Raw genomic sequence first — 20,104 nt, forward strand, 5'->3', positions numbered from 1 at the left:
GTGCCCCCTTATATTGCAGCATCTGTCTCTGAGGCAATATCTCAGCATACAAGTCTCAAACCCTTTATATGGTCAGATTGGTAATAGAAGGGAATTTACAGGAGAAAACAGAGAAGGTCTTTCTCCCATATATAGTTCACCAAGAGCACTCTGCCTTTTTGCTCTTATCAGTGTTAATTTCAGTATGTGTACCCTCAAAGTACATATCTATTGCTAATTTAGACCTTGCTAGTTGAGTTTATAAGTGACTGAGACAGAAATTAGTGTGAATCCAGTAACGACACAGTGGCAGATAGAAAGCTCACAAAAAGACCCCACAAATGAGCAATGATTCCAAAGCTACCTCTTAATATTGTTACAGCTGACAACACAGTATACAGAACTGCATTTTCTATGTGTATGAATATACAAAGAATGAGAAAGAGGACCTGGAAGGCTTATCACAATGTCTTTTGCCCTTCCAAAAAGAAAATCCAGAAGAAAGCTAGTGTAGCCTTTGAATTTTCTAGGGCCTTCAGACTGTTGATGAACTGCTAAGCAAGTCTCTTAATCTACATCTGCTGGTGATGTGCTGCCAGAAAACCAGAGTTTAGGAAAAGGAGTCTCAGGCTAATTTTGGAGTCTGCTGTTTCCTGTCCTTGCAAATCTGGGGACAGTATCCTGGACTTAATTTCACACGAGTGCTAGAGATCTGCTCGTGTTTTGGGGAATCTTGGAAGTAGAAACATGTTTCTTCTGAAGCCCTGCTGGCAAACTGTTCTCTGACATGGACAGTCTAAACATAGGTATTTTCTAGTTACTCCAGGAAGAGTTTTGGCATAGCAATATTAGGTGAAATGTATCAAGGGAATTCTGATAAGACTTCAAAGCATGACTAAAAATGGTGTGAAAGATGTGAGGAAAAAAGCATCTTTTTAATTCCAATTTCACCCATATCCCACTTACTACTAACATCTCAGATTATTAGTAAAATTGTATTTGACGACAGCAAATGTCATCAGCAAATTTCCCTCATTGTTTTGAGAAGGAAGAGAAACATTTTAGGAGACATGGTATTATAAACCCCAAAATCTTTTACTGACATAAAATTTGCTTAATGTTTTTCTTCATACTCAAAGCAGCATTACTAAAACTTTCTGTATACTTATACAAAGTACATGAGATTAAGGGAGAGTTGGTGCTGCTGGCTGGTGTTGCAGAACTTCTAGGAGATAATCATGGAGTTTGGTGAAAACTTAAGTGTGTGGAAGAACCCAAGTGACTTTAGTGGAGAGGGGAAGTCTGGAATAAATCCTTATTTAGTTTTTAAATCAGACTTTCCTGAGGGTGCAGCACTGCTGCTTTGTTGCTATATGTGGAAGCTTTACACAGAAGTTCCTGAGATAAGCAGGATAAGACACCGTGTGTGTTCCTGCACTTTCTTTGTGTGCATGGAAGCAGCATGCTCACAAAGAGCTTGCTGTATTTAAGGTATATAACAAGGAGAGGAAAGATGGATAGCTATCCTAGGAGCAGCACTCTGCAACTCATTTCGTATTCTTGTCCCAACTGCTCTTTTGCATTAACACTTTCCATATAACACTTTTACAGCAATAGTTTTATTGTATCTGATAACAGTGACATGATCCACACGTGCAGAACTATTGCCATCATGAGGTAAACAAACTGAGATTCAGGGAGATATTTAGTTTGCTGGTGCTGGATGGCACATCATCAAAACCAAAAGAGGGATCTCAGTTTTTAATTGCTGATGCCATTTCTAATGATGTATTTATCCTTTGAGTGAGGACAATGACAAAAACAGAAGAATCTACTCTGTATCTGTCATAGCACAAAGCCAGCACTCAGTTTATTGTATCCATATTGAGGTATGGATGTGTGCCTAATTTGTAAAGTATTTGGTCCAGTTGTGAGACTGCTTGCACCATACCTGTGAATTTACGTACAAGGCCAGTTACAAAAGGAGAAATCTTAGGAAGAAAAGAGAGGGAATGGTATTGAGTCAACAACCTCAGGATGCTTGCAGTTGTTTGCTACATGCAGTGGGTTGATGATGGGAAAGAATAAATGGCCTAATTTTTCAAGCTGTAATGACAACATGTTAAAAATCCCAAGCATGTGATTCCAGTAATTCATGATCCTCCCTTTCTTCCAGTTTCAGTGATCTTATCAGTTTCATTACATTAATTTAATCTTTTCTGCCTTGGCATTTTCCCTTTAGACCCTCAAAAAATTCTTGCTTCATGTCTTCCTTTATTCCCACGTAGCACTTCCAGAAAATCATAAAACTACTTTCTGGGTAGTACAAGACCCCTGTAAAATTGTGTCTATTCACTGATAACGAGCACAGCAGATCTTTAAAATCAAGGTGCAAGAAACTCCCTAACAAGAATATAATTAATCACTTCATGAAGTTCATTTTAGTGTCAAATGGTTACAGGTTGCCTTGAACTAGCAGGTTTTATGTAATTTGTAACATTTTTGATTGGGTTACCCAATAAGCAGCTAACAGGATAAACATCAAATCCTTTACTGAATCTTACTAAACCTTGCTAAATCACTGTTACATGTTACTTGTTGCCTGAGCCACTTTCTTCTTTCTTCTCCTTACTGATCCCCTCTTTCTAACATAGGTGGATTTTTGGGCTGTGCTTGGCACTGGAGTATTTGAACCCACTTAAACCTTTTAGCACTTTTGTCACAGAGAGTCTTTCAGCTTGGAAATCTTACTCTCACTATATCCTTGTAGCTGTGACATTTACCCCCTGTTGGATAGAGCAAGGTGGTTGTGGTTTAACATGTGTGTAGCCGCAGGCAAGATGCCAGAGTCTACACAGTTTAGGAGGTCCCTGACTAATTGAACTTTCTGCTAAGCTGGCAAGTTATCAAAGTAGCTGATGTTTGACATCTCAGCAACCCTGTAATATAAGAGACTTAAATCACGCAAAAGTTAAAGCCAGTGGGGATAAAATGGAATAGCTTTTTATGTTTTTATGCCCTTCCCACAAATAGTTTCTTATTGTACTAATAATTATTTATTTTAAAACTTACATTGACTTGTCTTTGAGATGTTGGAGTGGTTCATCAGCTGCTAAGATCTGCAGTAACAAGGGAAAATAGTTTCAAGGTGGAGCCTGACAATTTTCCCCACTCCTTTAAGGACAGCTCAGTATCCCTTAACACAGCATAGACAGTAGTAAACATGCCTCAGGTTTCACACCAGAGACTGGGGCAAAACACCCTCCATCCCACCCACTTCAGAAGATACTACAGCCCATGAGTCTTTGCCAGGAGAGGCAAGCAGGCACATGGGCTGATGTTGCCCTGGAGGGTCTAGGTGATGCCAGGACCTCATAAACACCGGTAGCTCTCAGGGGAGAGGCTCAGCTCCTTCAAAGTGTGGGAGCTAAACCTGACCCTGATAGTGGAATTGGACAATTTGTTACTCGCTCTGCCTTTCCTTGTAACTGTGCAGAGACAGGGCTGCTGATTGGAGAGCTGGGATCATTTGTCATTTGCAGTTCACATGGTATGTGAAAGATTCCCCAGATGAAGCATAAAGGAGCTCCCAAACACAGATGTAAAATTAAGTGCTGCAGTGACATAAATATCTGTTTTAACAGTGCACACAGTATTAAGTTCCCCTCTTGAATGAACAATTTATTTACAGCTTCAACATCAAGTTAATGGCTTATTCCATCTAAAAATCAGACACATTTATGTAACTTCAATGTGCTCATGGCAAATGTTTTCAACTCTTGTTAATGCTCAGAAAACTTAATTGCCTTGTGATTCAGCATTTTCCTGCCCTTAGGTAGTGATGGACAACAGACAGGACCATCAAATCCTTTCATGTCTCATTTGTCTAAATATTAATCTATTTTACTTCCTAAGTATCCTTAGCAGTTGTAGAGTGTATTCAATCTCATCACTTTATTCCAACTGCTCTTTGTACTTTTGTGTGTGAGACAGCTTAACAGGTGCCTCATTACTGTTGCTTATTTTTTTATGGCTACTTCTACAGAAGTGATTAGAAAATACATTTGGATAATTAATTTTGAGTGTAAGCTACATATGATTACTTGGAATTGCTTTCTGGTGTCAGATATCTCATTATCTGTGTTTTGATGGAACATACAGCTTCTTCAGCCACACCTTATGGGGTGTTATCTGAAAGGGTCCCAAGAGAATCCATTCACTCATGGACAAACTTCAGGATGATAAAAAGCAGGTCTGGTTCAACATCAATAAAAGAAGAGAAAATGTGCCTGTTTTCTGGAAATCTATCCCTATTGGGGATTGGAAACTACATTTCTTTAATATCTGTTGGAACAAAGGGGGGGAAAGACATAGAGGCTCTATGCTGATTTAGTTAGCATGCATATCTAGTATCTCTGTGCACTTCCTGTACATCTAATGTTCAGGCTATACGGGATATCATAGTATCCTGACTAATAATATAGGTATTTTAATTGGAAAGCTTTGCAGACTGCCTTGTGTTTTCAAGTACAACTTAATGGACACATGATTAAAAGCTTTCATAGATGTAGAAGGAGGTTGAGTGTGTGATTCAGGTGTAAAAACATACCAAAGAGAGCTGAATGCATTTTCATTTATTGTAGCTGCCACAATTTTTCTATTAGTATGGTTTTGAAAGACTGATATATTGTTTTTATCTTTATATTTGAGATTGAAATCATAGAATCACAGAATCAACCAGGTTGGAAGAGACCTCCAAGATCATCCAGTCCCACCTATCACCCAGCCCTGTCCAATCAACTAGACCATGGCACTAAGTGCCTTTGAACATCTCCAGGGACAGCGACTCTACCACCTCCCTGGGCAGCCCATTCCAATGGCAAATCACTCTCTGTTAAGAACCTCCTCCTAACATCCAGACTAAAACATCCCTGCCTAACATTCCTCCTGGCATCTAAGAAGAACATACAGTTTTGTTGCAGGGAATCAGGATGCAATTAAAGGGAGGATCTTGTAAGAGGCTCTTTCTACATAGACACAAATTACTGTAGTCTTACTCCACTTTGGTCAAACTGTGAAATTAAACACAAATGAAAACTATTCATTTTGTGATTTTTTTTTGTTGTTGTTATTGTTGCAACTCTTTCACCCATTTGGCTTGAACATCTTCGACTTAAATTTGTATGCCTTTTGGTTATACAACTGGCATTTATTTTTGCAACACCTCTTTACTACTGATCATCTGGTGGAGGAGTGCTGCTTTTCAGGCTTAATAAATTAATGCTCTGCTCTAGAGATGATGACAGAAAATATCTACTTTATGTAATTACAGTTTTAGACCATCAATACTTTCTGCATATGTTAATCAAATCAAATGCTATTATTAATGATGTTAAATGAAAAAATGTTTCCATTAATGTTACTCTTCTGGTAAATTTAGAAATTGAAAGGCAAATGTATACTGTCAGAGCTAAACCAAAGTCATACATGGAATTTGAAGAGCAAAGTGTAAATAACTTCTACCTGCTTTTAGAAGTATGGATGATCTGTAGTTACAGAAAATGAGAATGATGACAATGGCAAAATTTAATGCAACAAAGTTAGAAGGGAAGCCTAAACACAAAATGTTAATTGATCATATGTATTCAAAATGGAGAGGAATGTATTCTCAGATCTGGTTACAAACAACCCAAGAGCTTGAAAATACTCTACATGGTCTCTATTTTATATCTCTGACTACTTTCAGGAAATAAATGGCACTATTTTTACAGTATAAATTAAATGAGAAGGTAAAAGTCCACTGAATCAAACTATATCAGATCATAATTATATCATTTAGACTTAATGGTGTCTACTGGATCAGATCCCTGTGGCAATATTGAAAGACAAGCTTTCGTTGTACTATTTATGTCTATAGAGGGGCAGCATCGTAACTTTAAATACACTTGCCTTACAAAAACATCCAAACTAGTTTTAACAAAATAATCAAATGCAAAACTGTTCCCTAGCTGGGGAATCTGCAGAGATCAGAAACAGCCCAGGAGCTATGGAAATGCCTTTTCAATTGAAGTAAGCGTTAAGACACTTAAAGCTGCATGCCAAGATGATGTGTTACAAGGCAGACTGCTTTACAGTAGGACTTCAGAGACCACTTACATGAGTGTGTGAGAATTAATACAATGTACTAACCAAATTTCCAAATCTGCTCTGTTACAGCTTCACCTATGTAAATCAGGAGTTTCCACCTCAATAACACAAAACTTTTCTTTCTTTAGTACACTGCCACTGTATTAGGACCAAGTTAAGAGGAAGACATACACCATGTAATTTCACCTATGCAGGCACAGGGAATGAAAAATAAAAGGGTAGGCATAAGAATACAAGAATAGAGATTTGGTGAAATTAATTTACTGGCAAACAAAACAATGGAGATGAAGGAAGTGATGACTTAGGACAGGTATGCTGAGTCCAGAGGCTTACTAAGATGTGGTCATTGTAAGTTGGCTGTGCAGCTCTCTCTGACCTGAGTAAACAAACTGTGCAACTTGCCTCTTCAATTTGCTGCCAAGAGAGTCTGTAATCCTTATGAAAGTGTCTTCAGCATGGGCAACCTGGCATGCTCACAAAGCCTTCACCACTTGTCCACCAAAATAAAGTTCATGCAGACCACAGCTTCACCAGCTGAGAACTGAACGCCAGCAGGCAGGCTAAAGTGGTATGTGGAGATTCCAAAAAATAGCTTATTCAACTGTTCACAGATGGGAAAGTGGGAGAATAGAAGCGTGAAACCCCACAAGAAGTGAGGCAAAATGATGGGAAGTAGAAAAGAAAGGCTGAAAGAGTTCACAAAGGAGTAGTTAATGAAAGACAAGAAAAGTGAAAGGCTGGGAATGCTTTTGTAATAGAATAGGAATTATTTGTTTGCAGGGTTTGTCAAGGTGAGTCAGGATACCCCATGAATTTCTTGCATGGTGTCATGTTCATATAGAGCAGTGTGTGTGCATCAAGGAAATCATGAGACAATCTGAAGAACCTTGGATTTCAGAGGCTTGTCATTTTCTGGCCAGCTGCAAGCCCTTTTCAGGACCTTTTAGAATAAAAGTGTGAACAGTTGGAGGAAGTAGTCTAGACATGAGGGAAGGGACCCAGGTAACTGGTCCACATGGTGAAACTATGTGCAAGACATTAAATCCAAATGGTATTATCATCATTCTTGACTAGATGAACATAAAATATTTATGGATCCAGGAAGCAGGTCCATTAATAGCAGTTGAAGATGTGGCTGTAACAGGGTATTTGTTGAGACACTTTCATAGTAGTTATTTCTAAATTTGTCAGTAATAACCTGGAAAAATACTGAGCACTTCTGTTTCTTTTGTGTCTCCTCTTTTTTTTTTTCCCCTTCAGAAGTAGTAAGATATCTGTAACAGGTTAACCCATGGAGAATGGGTTAACCTGCCTGTTTCCCACAACATAGAAGTGAGGGAAAAGTACACACAGAAAAACCTTCCATGTTGAGATAAAGGGTTGAGATAATACTGAGTAAATGAGATAATGATAATACAATGCACAATCACCTTAGCCTATTTGCAGAAAAAAGCACAGCAGAAAGTAGCAACAGAGAGAAGCCAACAAGCTAAACCCCTACATCACATCCTGTCTGGCTTCCATCACAGTTGAAGAGAGATGACACCCAAAATCCCAGAACCCAAAAGCAAAAACTGGAACAGGAAGCTTTTCATGTTACAGTCTGAACTTCAAGCCCCATAATACTTTTCTCCAGCCTGCACTTTCCTTTTGAAGATGACATGAGGCAGGATGGTTTCAAATAACAGTGGCAAGTATTCAACTTAACCCATGACAATATCATGCATGAACAAGCCAGAGCTGCTAAGGATTTGTTTGTTGAGCGTAGCTTACACTACTACCAATACTGTTGTATGGTGAGAAAATAGCTGCAAATATTCCATCTGAAGCAAACAAATGAAAAAGAAGGCCAAGTCCCTCAAGATTACTCAATGAAAGATTTTAAGACACAAGTAGGGAAGAATCTACCAGAGCCTTTGCAAATCAAGACTTGATTTTTCTTCCATTGTATGTTGAAGTGTGCTGCCACTTGGACATTAGCCATACTTTTCACTTCAATAACTTGTCTGTGGCTGAATTGCTGTCAAAATCTAAAACATGCCAAAGGACATTTTTCTCACTGTCAGTTTTCCTTACCACACTCTGTGTAGAAAGCCTTTGTCCAGCAGAGGCAAAACCAACCCTGAACCAGTCAATCAATAGTCAGCGTGGTGATTTCACCTACAAACATCCCAGAAAATGTGTGGCCAAGATCATGGAAAGAAATAGGATCTTCTTGGCTTCCCTAAAGCCCAGAAGGAGGAATAGTCCTGGTTATGGTGTAGAGAGCAAGGCTAGCTCTTAAGTTCCTGAATGGAAGAAACTGAAGCAAGTGCATAACAGGGGACATACCTTCTGGACAAGAAAAGTCTTGCTAGATGTACAACTGCTGCTCTTGGCTGATGTATAGTCCTCAGCTGCCTTGCTTGCAAAAGTTGTGGTGTACTACTAGTTGAAGACCTGTTCCTCAGACCCTAGGAAAGAACCCAATTGCCTAAGCTAGAGCAGCACTGAAGGCATTATGTAAGATATGTAGTCATTTTGCCATGGCTGAGACAGCATCCACTCCACACTGGCTCCTATGAAGCAACAGATCACCAAAGTGACTTCCAACTCTACTGAATGTTAATTAACAGAAGGGTGAGGAGCAGGTGCTTACTTGTTTTGTGTACTCAAAGTACCCTGGGTCTCCCCATCCATAGTTATACTTACTTATTATAACTATAATAATAAACAACAGAAACTATACTTACATTTAGAGTTCTTAATTTGATCTCTTTTGAAACATTTACAGATTTGTTTTGGTAGTATGTATTTTTTTATATCAGTTTAAGAGTATTACTTGGAAGCCAGGTATTTAAACCCCATGAGCTACAGGACAACCCATCAACAGGACTTCACTGAGGAGGAATGCTGTTTCTGTTTGTAGCTAACTTGTGAAAGGATTCTCAGCTCTGTCTTGCCTCCATCATACCACTTGCCTTCCCTTCTATATCAGCAATGCCACCATTCTCCTACTGGCCTAGCTGCTAACTGGAGGTTTTCAAGAGAAGACTGGATGGGGCACTTAGTGCCATGGTGTAGTTGACTGGATAGGGCTGGGGGATAGGTTGGACTGGATGATCTTGGAGGTCTCTTCCAACCTGGTTGATTCTATGACTCTAACCACTGTTCATTAAAATGCCTCAGTTAAATATTTAGAAATAAGGAGGAATCCATGTTCTGGTGCCTGAAAATAGTATCTAGAAGTTGTCTTCCTTGACTTTCAGACTGAACTTGATCCAACGGATGTGTTTTGAGTGTGACTTCAGGCTCTGTTGTATGCATTTCATAGCTGAAAGGTGTGCTGTTTTCATAGCTCCAAAAAGGGTTCAGTGCTGAAGTGTTCTAGAAACTGAGGAGCCATGCAGGCACCCAGCTTACAGAGTTATTAGACCCTGACTCCTTGTTACCATACAGAAACAACACTGTGTGGAATTTAGGGACCAGTAATGTGTGGAGCAGTTACACCTGTTGTGATTTAACCTTTTACTGTCAGCATTAAATCCCCTTGTATGTATGCATTTTATAATAACTAGGCAGGACACAGTGCTCAAAGAATGTTGAAGCTGGGTTTTACAGTAGCTAGTAGGTACCATTTGCTGTGACAAGAGCTCAACAAAGGCCTCAAGATGACAAAACCCCCACTTATCAGTCTCCATACACCAAGGCCAAATTGTAATCCTTCCAGTAAAAACTTAAATAGAAGACATCATCATGTTATTATATAATGAAGATGTGACTCTCATTTACTATTTTAAAGGAAGCCAGTTGTAGGCAGGATTGTGCTGGGTGTTGCATTGTCTAATGCCTTACAAGGTCAGGTTTTCAAGGTTTAAGGAATTTTCTGTCCTATAGTAGGATAAATAGGGATCAATGGGTTTATTGGACTGTGATTAAGATATTAAAGCTCATATAATTACAGCAATGGAATCTTTGGGGCTAGCATGTGGAAAGTATTGGAATGGGTTGCCCAGGAAGGTGCTGGAGTCACTGTCCCTGGAGGTGTTAAAGAAATGTGTGAACATGGCCATGGTGGCGTTAGGATGATGGTTGGACTTGATGACCTTGGAGTTCTTTTGTAACCAAAATGATTCTATGATTCTAAATAAAGGGAAAAAACTTCAGAAATAATAATTTCTCTGATCTATAAGACAATTTGACTACCATTTGGAGGGGCTGTACAATCAGTATTAGAAATATTACTTTAAGCTTCTTAAACATAGAAAACCATAATGGAAATATGAGAGTTGGTGATAAGTACAAAAGAATAGATAAAAGACATTCTCAAAACACAGCAAGTGAGAAAGTCTGCTAAATATAGATTTGGGCTTAACATCATGGCAAAATCCCACAGAATTTGCTCATGTTAAAGGGCTCATGACAACCTCAGTTCTCTCATTTGGTCTATTGTGAGCTCTTTGCAAATGCCTTGACTTCACCAAAAGATGTCTGAGGCATTTAATTCTTCACTCAAGAATTTTCTTGTTCTGCAGTCGTGTCTTCAAGTAGAATCTGCCTAGCATCCTGAAAGCAACACTAGGGCAGGCAGTGCTGCCAGACATTGAGCCAGACACTGGCTACTTCAATTGCATTGACTGTCATTTCTCAAGACAGAGAAAAAAATCCCACCATTGAAAACAACCATTTGTCATGGGAATTTTGTCTCCTTAATGAGGTATAGGAGGGAAAAGTCTACCATAGTGACTGTGCACACAGCTCATCTCACTCTGTTAGGCAGGAGCATGCAGAGTAGTTCTCTCCCTGTTAAATGCAAGAATGTGGTGGGGAAAAAGTTTGTCGGAAGTTGAGAAAAGACCCTATTATCTAAGATCCATCTGAAAGGGTCTGAATTCTGCTTCTCATTAAAGCAGTTCAATTCTAGAGGAAATCGAGGAGAAGCTGCTCAGTAGGCACTGTGTTTCACTAAGATCTGATTTTAGATTTCATTTAAACACACACTGCAGTTTTGGACTACTCAACGCTGCCGAGGCTGCTGAACATGCTTGAGAGATTGCAGGAAGGGGTGCCCATAGATGCTGAGGAGCTGGTCCTGGTGAGCAGGAGACAGATGAATGAACCTAGAAAAGGGAGAAGTTTATTGCAAAAGAAACTGATGCTAGAGTAGCCCCTGTCCCTGCAGGACCCTATGGGTCCATGCTGCCCATCTGGGTTAATTATTTAAGTAGTTTTCTGAATTGCTTGGTGTAGGTACTGGCCTAGACTGACATGGAGCACTACTTTTAGTACCATCACACCACAGATGAGTAAAGCTAAAATGCACAGCACCTTTTTACTGTGCACTCAGGGCTTTTCCAGTGAATGGATAGTGTGTAGGTACAAGTAAATACTGCAGAATATGTACCAGCATAGGTATGCCTACATTATACACTGACTGTTATGGTGCTTTAAAGATTGACACAGGTCAAGATGGCAGTGGTGTTTGAAAGATGGAGTTTGGCTCAGTAAAGTCAAGTTCCATGAAGAAATAAGTGCACATTAAGTAATTACCACAACACAGCTGTTTTATACTTATCAGAGGAAATCACTGCCTAGAGAAGAGGCTTTGCTTTACTCAGAGGCTTGCTGCACTCAGTAGATCCTTTGCTGTTGGAATTGACAGAAACATGTAACAACAGTGATGTTTTGAAGATTCATTCTGAACGTGCAACAATAGTCTCTCAGATTTCCAAAAGTTCTACAATGGCACAGAAATGTCATCTTTTTCCTGAAAGAAAAGCTGATGTGATATAGAGCAGGTCATAACAGTCAGCTAAAACAAGCCAGATGCAAAGCTAAGCAGGCACACAAAAAGGTAAGACTGTATTTTTCATGTGAGCCTACAGAGGCTTGTTTAGCAGTTTGACTCTATGCCAAATAGCTCACTGCACCTCTAAGAAATTGCTTTACTCTAAAGAAGTAATGTGAAAGATCCCTGGACTGCAGTCAACTTAATATCACACATATCTACATCTTCAAAGCATTCTCTTCGACTCAACATAGCAACAGAAGCACAACTATTAGTGGTTATTTCAGTCTTGAAGTAATTGAATGCCCTGCTTTGATGTCTCTTTAATACATCACAGAAGAGAAAAATAGGCCATATATTCAGTGGTGTGAAAGAGATTACTCTAAAGATTAACATTGTGAAATGTGTACTAAGTGTAAAAATAGTAGTTGTAGTCCATTCTTTCAGCTCCTTGCTACATCAGAAATACAATCTCTCTGACAGCAGAGCTGAATTGTCAAGGCAATTCTATACAGATATGGAAATATTTTGTATTATAGCCAGTTATTCTGAAGATGCTCACTGAGATGGACTTGATGATGGTTTTCATCTAAGACTCAAACCCAAATGACTGTCCAACATCTATGGAATTATATCAGAAAGTAGGAGTTATAACTCATTAGACACTGGTATGTCATACTGCAACTTCAGATAAAGTTTTAAGGGCTGTAGCAATAGCTCTGTGGATCAGAGTATCTGTAGCTTAAAGTATACCCTGGTTCCACACTCTAAACTCCATGTGCTGCTGGGCAGACACTGAGCAGGAAACACCACTTCGTGGGGTACTTGTTACCTAGCTTCATTATTTCAACCCTACCACCAGTTCCAAGGCCACTCATTTTGTTTTGTTTCCTTTTGGTTTTCATTTGCTTATACCTGGTTTAGGAAATGGAACTCACCTTGGCAATTAGGTCCTTGCTGTTTTAATGGTAAGTAACAGGACCAAAGAAAATATTCAAGGGCAAAATAATCCTACAATCTCATTATGATAGGAACACCTTAATACTTATTCAGGCAAAATATGACAGTAGATGTGATAATTCTAGAGTAAACTATTGACAGAAACACATATAGTCTCACTGGAATTCAAACAGTAATCATTTTATTGTCTTAATCTGTAAATTTTCATGTGTATGAGCAAGTGATGCCCCCATGCCAATCACAACTGTCACCTTTCACATCCCTACATGGGCTAGATATATTTAATAGTTAAATAACAAAAGTATGTCTTCATGCCTGTTTTAGTCTGTGTTTGTTTTGCTTATTCTTAAAATGACGTGGATTATGTTTATCATTGGAAAAAAAATCATCAAAGAACTCATTTAAGTAAAGATCAGTTTGCAAATTGTACCAATGACTTTGTACAGGCACACACACACACACACATATATATATGTACACTGGCATGTAAAAAATAGAAAACACACAGGAAAATTTCCACTTGATACCTATTAAAAATATCAAGATTTGGAAAATATTAAGACATCTAATGTAAACCATTTCATAGTGAAATCAAAGTGATGAATTGCACGTTTGCTGTTATCAGCTACAGCATAACAAAGTCAGCTATTTCATTGTCATCATTATAGCTGATGCTTCAGTGATAGGCTTTGATTAAACAAAAAGAACACCCCAAACATGGAAAACCAGTTCATGCTTTAAAAATAGTTGTGTACAGAAGAATAACATTAACAGCATTTGGATTTAAACGAGCTAAAAGAACCCCTAACTCTAACAGACTCAGGATTGTAATATACCTATCATTGATCACCTTAATACCAAAAGCTGCTTTTTGCATCTATTGATATTAATTACATGATACTACATCTTTAAACATTACAGCTGTGCAGCCCTGGAGTTCCAGACCCAAGATTATATATTACATAATTTCCATACAATTATATCCCTTAGATAATCATATTACTCAAAACCAAACACTGAGATTTTCAGTACTCACGCAAAGCTCCTGGCCTGTCTTCCACGCAAAGCTTCATGCCAGGGAAAACCTTACACAGAAATTCAAGGACATTTACTGTAAGCACAACAGCAGCATATTACACAGAAACAGAGATAATCACATTGTCTGTGAAAATGTAACATCATGGTCTAAATTAGGAGCTTTGTCAATATAGTGGAAGTTCTCCTAAAATAGATACATCAGATCTTCTTTTTGAGTATCCTTCTATTAGCTAGGGAAGCCAAATGCCATACTGCAAATGGCAACTTCTCATCATATCACTACACATCTTACTTGAAGGAGAAAGAATTTCCCTAACTTTAGCTGTGTTGAGTTTGAGGATCTTTGGCAAAACCTAAATGTAGTCTTGTGAATTTCTGCCCCTAATTCTATATTACACAAAGGGCAGCCCCTTTCTATATTAATTCTATATTACACAAAGGGCAGTCCCTTTGTGTGCTACTAAGGCAAATAAGATGGTGATTAGTTTTGCAATATAATTTATTGCCTGAATTGCTTGTGGCTTCCTTTCCTAAAGGCAGAAGATGCTAGTAGAGGATTATATATAAAATTGTGAGGATCCTTTATTAGATTTGTACTTACCACATTCCAACTCCTTTCTCTAGTGCATGGTAGGAGAGATCAGTGGCTTGATTGCCTACTTCATGACTGGATTTATAAAAAATCCATAACTGGGTAATTTGTAAGAAGAATGGTTTTATGGAGTGCCATAAACCCACCAGCCAGGTGCTAAGCCTGGACTATACTTGGTTTCCCATCAGGACACCACAAAGTTGAATGAGTATGCTGCCACGAGTGCATCAGAGAATCAGCAGCCAGTCCCCCACTTGGGATCCACCCAGAGTAGGCAAATATTTGTGATCCAGCTGGGCTACAGGATAAAACTATTATTCAGAGAAGGTCTTATCCCTGCCAAGCTTGAGACGCAGGCGTTATGTTCTTCTGCTGTCAGACATTCTCTATGACAGACTAAAAACTAAATCCCAAAGTGCTTATGTGTGCTTGCAAAGTGGATATTCTTCTGGTCATGATAGTGGCTTCATACATTGGCAAGTATTTTATAGAAAAATAGCACATTTTATAAGAAATGGCACTGCCATGCAGGGAGAATACTTGCTTGGCTTACAGGCCAAAGTAGTCACTGAGCTAAACACTCCCTGCATATGGTCACTCTTCTAAACTGGGACCACAAATAAAGTTATGTTGATATATTCACTGTATTTACAGGTTACATTGAGACAGCTAAAATCGGTCTCAAGTCTAAGTAATATATCCCTACATTAGCTTTAGAACATCTGTCCCACCTAAGGTACAAAAGAAAGGGTGTGTTTTCACTAAAAACACTACAGTTCAAAACTTGGTGTCATCAGGAAAATGATACCAGACCTTTAAAAATTGTATAAACCAAGTTAAAGCTCTTTAAAATGGAATGTAACCAGTTTCTAAATACATTCAAATATAGCATCTCTATTAATACAAAACTAGATAGCGCTGAAGAGCTAAAGCAGTCCTTTCCAAATTGTTCAAGTGTATGCATTTCTCTGTCTTTACTATCATTAATAGACAGTTTCTTGTGCTACAGCTGTTCTATCCTTTGGCAACCATTCAAGTAGCTTCCTTCCTTCTCTCCTTTGCAACCTCCATCTTCCATTTTGACACCACAGAGTTGCCAGGTCACATCTTCATCTCATAAAGTTTTAGGGAAAATGCCATATAGCTTATATGTCATTTGGTGTGTGTTCAGCCAACTAAAGAAGCATGTCATTAATTCACCATGGTCCTTCAATTGCCACTCAGGTAGTGGATGCAGTCCCAAATTCTATATCCAAGAGAGGCTATGTGCTGACAAACTCTCTCTTCCTTGCACAGAGCCTGCTGAGAAGGATTTCAGAATAAACTTGATTTATTGGACCTCGGACATGATATGGGGACTCAGAATTTTTTTCATAGTCTTGCAGTTGTGATGGCTTGCTTTGACTGCTGAAATATTTCCCCAGTGTATAGTGCCTTGATAACATCATTGTTATCTGTGGACTTTCTTCAGAGGGATTGGATTTCACCACCTGCAAAAGAATTGGCATGTTTGAGTGTTTTCTGTCTGCACAAGATACAGAGATGGGTGTACAGAAATGCTGAGACAGTTCTCCACAAAGCAGGATCTGATGCTCTTCTCTTGAGGTGCAAGTTGCTCGTAAACACTATTCTGATGGGCCAACTTGTTACGTTACATACTAAAGTGCAACATCTTATTCACTTAAGCCTTGAAATCTAGATATATAAGCCCATTGTACTCAGTTGCTTGAAGCTGAAGTGCCTTTGCATATTAGACTCCATCTCTTTATTAGGGACAATTTACCTTAACAACAAAACTCAAACTTAGCAGCTTGACTGTGTATTTACCAGGGTGAAAAATAAACTCAGGACAGCCCTGACTTGCAGGAAGGCTTAAATCTTTCTTTGATCCCAAGAGTGCAAGGAACACACGCCATGTCTCAGATGTGAGCCAAATGAGAATGTCTCACAGTCAGGCCTTGATGCAGACTTTTTCCAGTTCCATGTTGAAGTGAAAACACTCATGTGTCACATTTCTCCAAGAGGAGTTATGGTGCAGTTTAACATCCTTCTCCTTGTGGCATCACATTGCAGAAGAATGCTCCTCCTTGGCCCTCCAAATATGTATAATGCTCTGGGATTATCATGTTCAATTGGTATGGAATAAACAACTGACATAGGACCGATGAGACAGCAAGTGAAAGGTATGGTTATCTGGGGCCTAATGACTGGGATTATGTGCTCCTGTGAGATGCCAGAAGTCTAATCTTAGAGATCATGCAGTCCCTGATGAATAATGAAGCATCTTCAAGAGAGCCAAAACTTCAAGACCTTGGCAGATACAGAACATAGGACTTCAACTCAGTCACTGGCAAACCCAGAGAATGCAGAAACAGGGCCAAGTGGTTAACTTATATCTAAAAGACTAAATATATGCTGTCTTGATATCTCTGATGCTGATCATTTTTCCTGCTGTTATCAATCACAGCACACTTAGAAATCAGGCTTCATTTATTAATGCATAAATTTATGCAGAAATATGACAACTTTTAAACATTTAATGCCACTGAACAATCGAAGGCAAGGTTCATATGTAGCGAAGATCACAGCAAATGAAAGAAATCATATACAGTTAAACGTGAGTGAAGGAATAACACGTGCAAAGGCTTGAAAAAGCTGGGCAGAGAGCCTGTGAGGGAGCTGGATGGGTTAGAACATTATCCATGTAGAAAATTAATATATCCTCTGATCAATTTGATACAGCTAAGTCAAGGGCTGTTATTTGTTTTTATGAAGGTTAATTTTTCTAAATTAGTGCCTTAGATCTTAAAAGTATTTCAAAACGATGCCACCTAGAACCAGTCACCCAAACTGCATTCATGTTAGGCATAATCTCCCAGGAATGCAACCTAATGTTCATCCAGCAACCAGTCACTAAGATACCATAACCCCAGGTTTGCTAGATTTATGCTGTGACCATGATTTCATCGCCATTAAATTAGGAAGCAAATCTAAATTAAAAAAAAATAGGTTCCATAAAAGTCTTTTTAACTTCTGTTCAATCTACTTCCCCATAAGCATTTGTGAAGAAATAATTTAAAAATCAGGTTTGCATGTGTGCATAGACCCTCTGAAGCAGGCAGGTAGGAACTCAAATAATTCATCAGGACAACCAGGAGAAATAGCTTTGTCTTGGCCAGTTAGCGAGAGCTAAATGAGAACAGCCAAATGCATTTGACTGCACCGACCTGACTGCACCGAACATTCCGTAGAACAAGTCCTCCATTCCTGCATGGCTATAGTTTAGTTCAGATGGCATTTGCAGAGGAGCTCCATCTTCTGGAAGTTTAGTAGGCCATTTTTTAAGAGAGAGTACAAAGCAGTATATTTAATCTGTCTCGTTTGGTTCCGTAAAACACGAAAACTGCTGGTGTTTTACATAGTGTTCTTGGCGTTGTTCTCGGAGGCAAAAGGCCACTTTTCTAATGCAAACTGCTTCAGCACCTGATGAAATTCCACTTGCCAGGATGTAGATATAAACTGATGACAAAACTGCTACAACTAATGAGGTATCAAAACCATTCAAGGACTTTCTTTATGCTTTCCTCAAGAATCAAGTCTGGTTTCTGGGGACTGACAGATTCTCCTGGGTGCAGCTATATTTCTCTCAGGTACAGTGACCTCTCGAGCCTCATTAACAACAGTTCTGTGAGCCAAATTCTCCCCTGATCCTCCCCAGAAACACATATTCTCTGTTGAGATTTCTCCAGCAGAAAACCAAGGCCAAATATGCACATGACCTCATATAAAATGATGGAGGAGTGCATGAAAAATGCTCATGACCGACCGTGCCCTGCTGTTTTCCACCCAGTTCCATACAAAGTATTTGAAATATTTCACTTTGAAGCCCTCTGCCTCATTGAAAAGTTCTGTGGAAATGGTGAGCATCAGCAGTGACCCATAAAGACACCAACATCTGGGTTCTAGACAAAAGAGGGTCAATATAAGCCATCTGGGTGAAACGGAGGGAAGCATTTACTCCATGGGCCTATTTATTCATTGTATAAATATCTGCTCTGTGACTTACTCCCTCTTTTCCAGCTCTGTCTGTGCCTCTCTCATGTACTCAGCAGAGTAGATTAAAGGATTGGTTAACCACACCTGCTGTGTTTGGTCCCAAAGCAGGACAGAGGCCACAGTAATGGGCTGAAAACACATAACCTGCTGAGGAGCCTTGGGTGGAAACCAGCTGTGAGGCTGACACACAGCACAGCTGTGAGGTCAGAAGGGTCTGATAATACTCCCAAACCTGCGGTCAATCCCAGGGATCCTCATACCGGAGCAGAATCCCAACTTGTGACAGCTGACTGTTTCCCCATTCTCTTTTGGGAATGCATTTGTTGTCCAACAGACATTCTATTCACCGTATCTCTGTGATATTTAAGGAGAAAGATAAATGCCTTATAGTTGCTAGATTGTTTGGGTTTTTTTAATTCTGCTTCATGTAAAGGTGACTGCTGTGGCTGAAAATATAGTCCACTAGTTAGGCTTGCTATGCTGGTCCCTGCACAGCAGATGCTGCAAAAACATTCTGAAGGCTGTGCATGAATTTTACTATCATCACCACTGAATTTCAGTTTGTTTGGTTTAAACTGCTCTGGGGTTTAATAAGTCACAGTATACTTTGTTTTCTAGAGTATACTGTGGGTATCTGAAGAAGGAAACCATGAGTGAGAACAAGCAACTTACACTTCTATTTGTATAGTCAATCATTATAACTAACTTAGAGGGTCAGTCTGACCTTCCAAATAACAAGCAATAGGATAAGAAGAAACAGTCTCAGGTGGTACCAGAGAAGGTGTGATGGGTTGAAATTACTCCCAAAATAAATCATCAGACTAGCTCAGAAGGCTTGGAAGCAAAATGGAGATATATTTACAAAGAGCAAGCTAAAATCTAGAAGCATAAAATGCAAGTAATATGTACAACATATATTTACATCTATTTACAGTTCAGAAACCACACAAGAACCCCCTTGTATTATTCCCCAGCCCTCTGGACAAGTCTGGAGTGGGCTACCAGCAGCCTCCTTCTCCCCCTCTTTCCCTTCCCTTTCCAGTACCTCCCAGACACAATACATAGCAGAAGGTCAGGAAAGGGAAAAGGGAGCAATGCAAAGCAGAATCACAGACAGAAGAAGCCAAAAGGAGAAGAAACTAGAATAGTTTATGCAGTAAACTTTACCCTAATCAGGGAGTGAATGGAATGATATAGACTCATCATTATTTTTCTTTTGTACCAAATCCCCTATTTTATTTACCCTTTTACTGTTTTTTACTCAATGTTTCTGGAATTTTCCTGTTCTTGTTTAGAATTAAGACACTAAGCTAAGTTATTAGTTTTAAATCACCACAGAAGGATTAGGCTGCGTATTATGGAAATGGTTTCCACAGAAAGGGTTGTAAAACACTGGAACATGATGTCCAGAGAAGTGGCAGATTCACCATCCCTGGAGGAATTAAAAAGACATGTAGATATGGTGCTTAGGGATGTGGTTTACTGGTGTAATAGCAGTGTTGGATTAACAGTTGGACTTGATGATCTTCTCCAACCAAAATGATTCTATAATTCTATTCTTCCAT

At 39.1% G+C, this 20,104-nt stretch overlaps 1 protein-coding gene across 1 annotated transcript in view; it reads right to left on the bottom strand.

The window, feature by feature from the left end:
- Positions 1-13,012: 13,012 nt before the first annotated feature.
- CPED1 (cadherin like and PC-esterase domain containing 1) overlaps positions 13,013-20,104 on the bottom strand; it is a 153,913-nt gene continuing 146,821 nt past the window's right edge. Inside the window, exon 22 of the mRNA XM_064142046.1 lies at positions 13,013-15,973. Within this exon, the coding sequence (XP_063998116.1) occupies positions 15,746-15,973 (228 nt within the window). The 3' untranslated portion in view covers positions 13,013-15,745. The remainder of the gene's footprint in view (positions 15,974-20,104) is intronic.

This window comes from Pogoniulus pusillus, chromosome 4 (assembly GCF_015220805.1).
Source record: "Pogoniulus pusillus isolate bPogPus1 chromosome 4, bPogPus1.pri, whole genome shotgun sequence".
NCBI lineage: Eukaryota > Metazoa > Chordata > Aves > Piciformes > Lybiidae > Pogoniulus > Pogoniulus pusillus.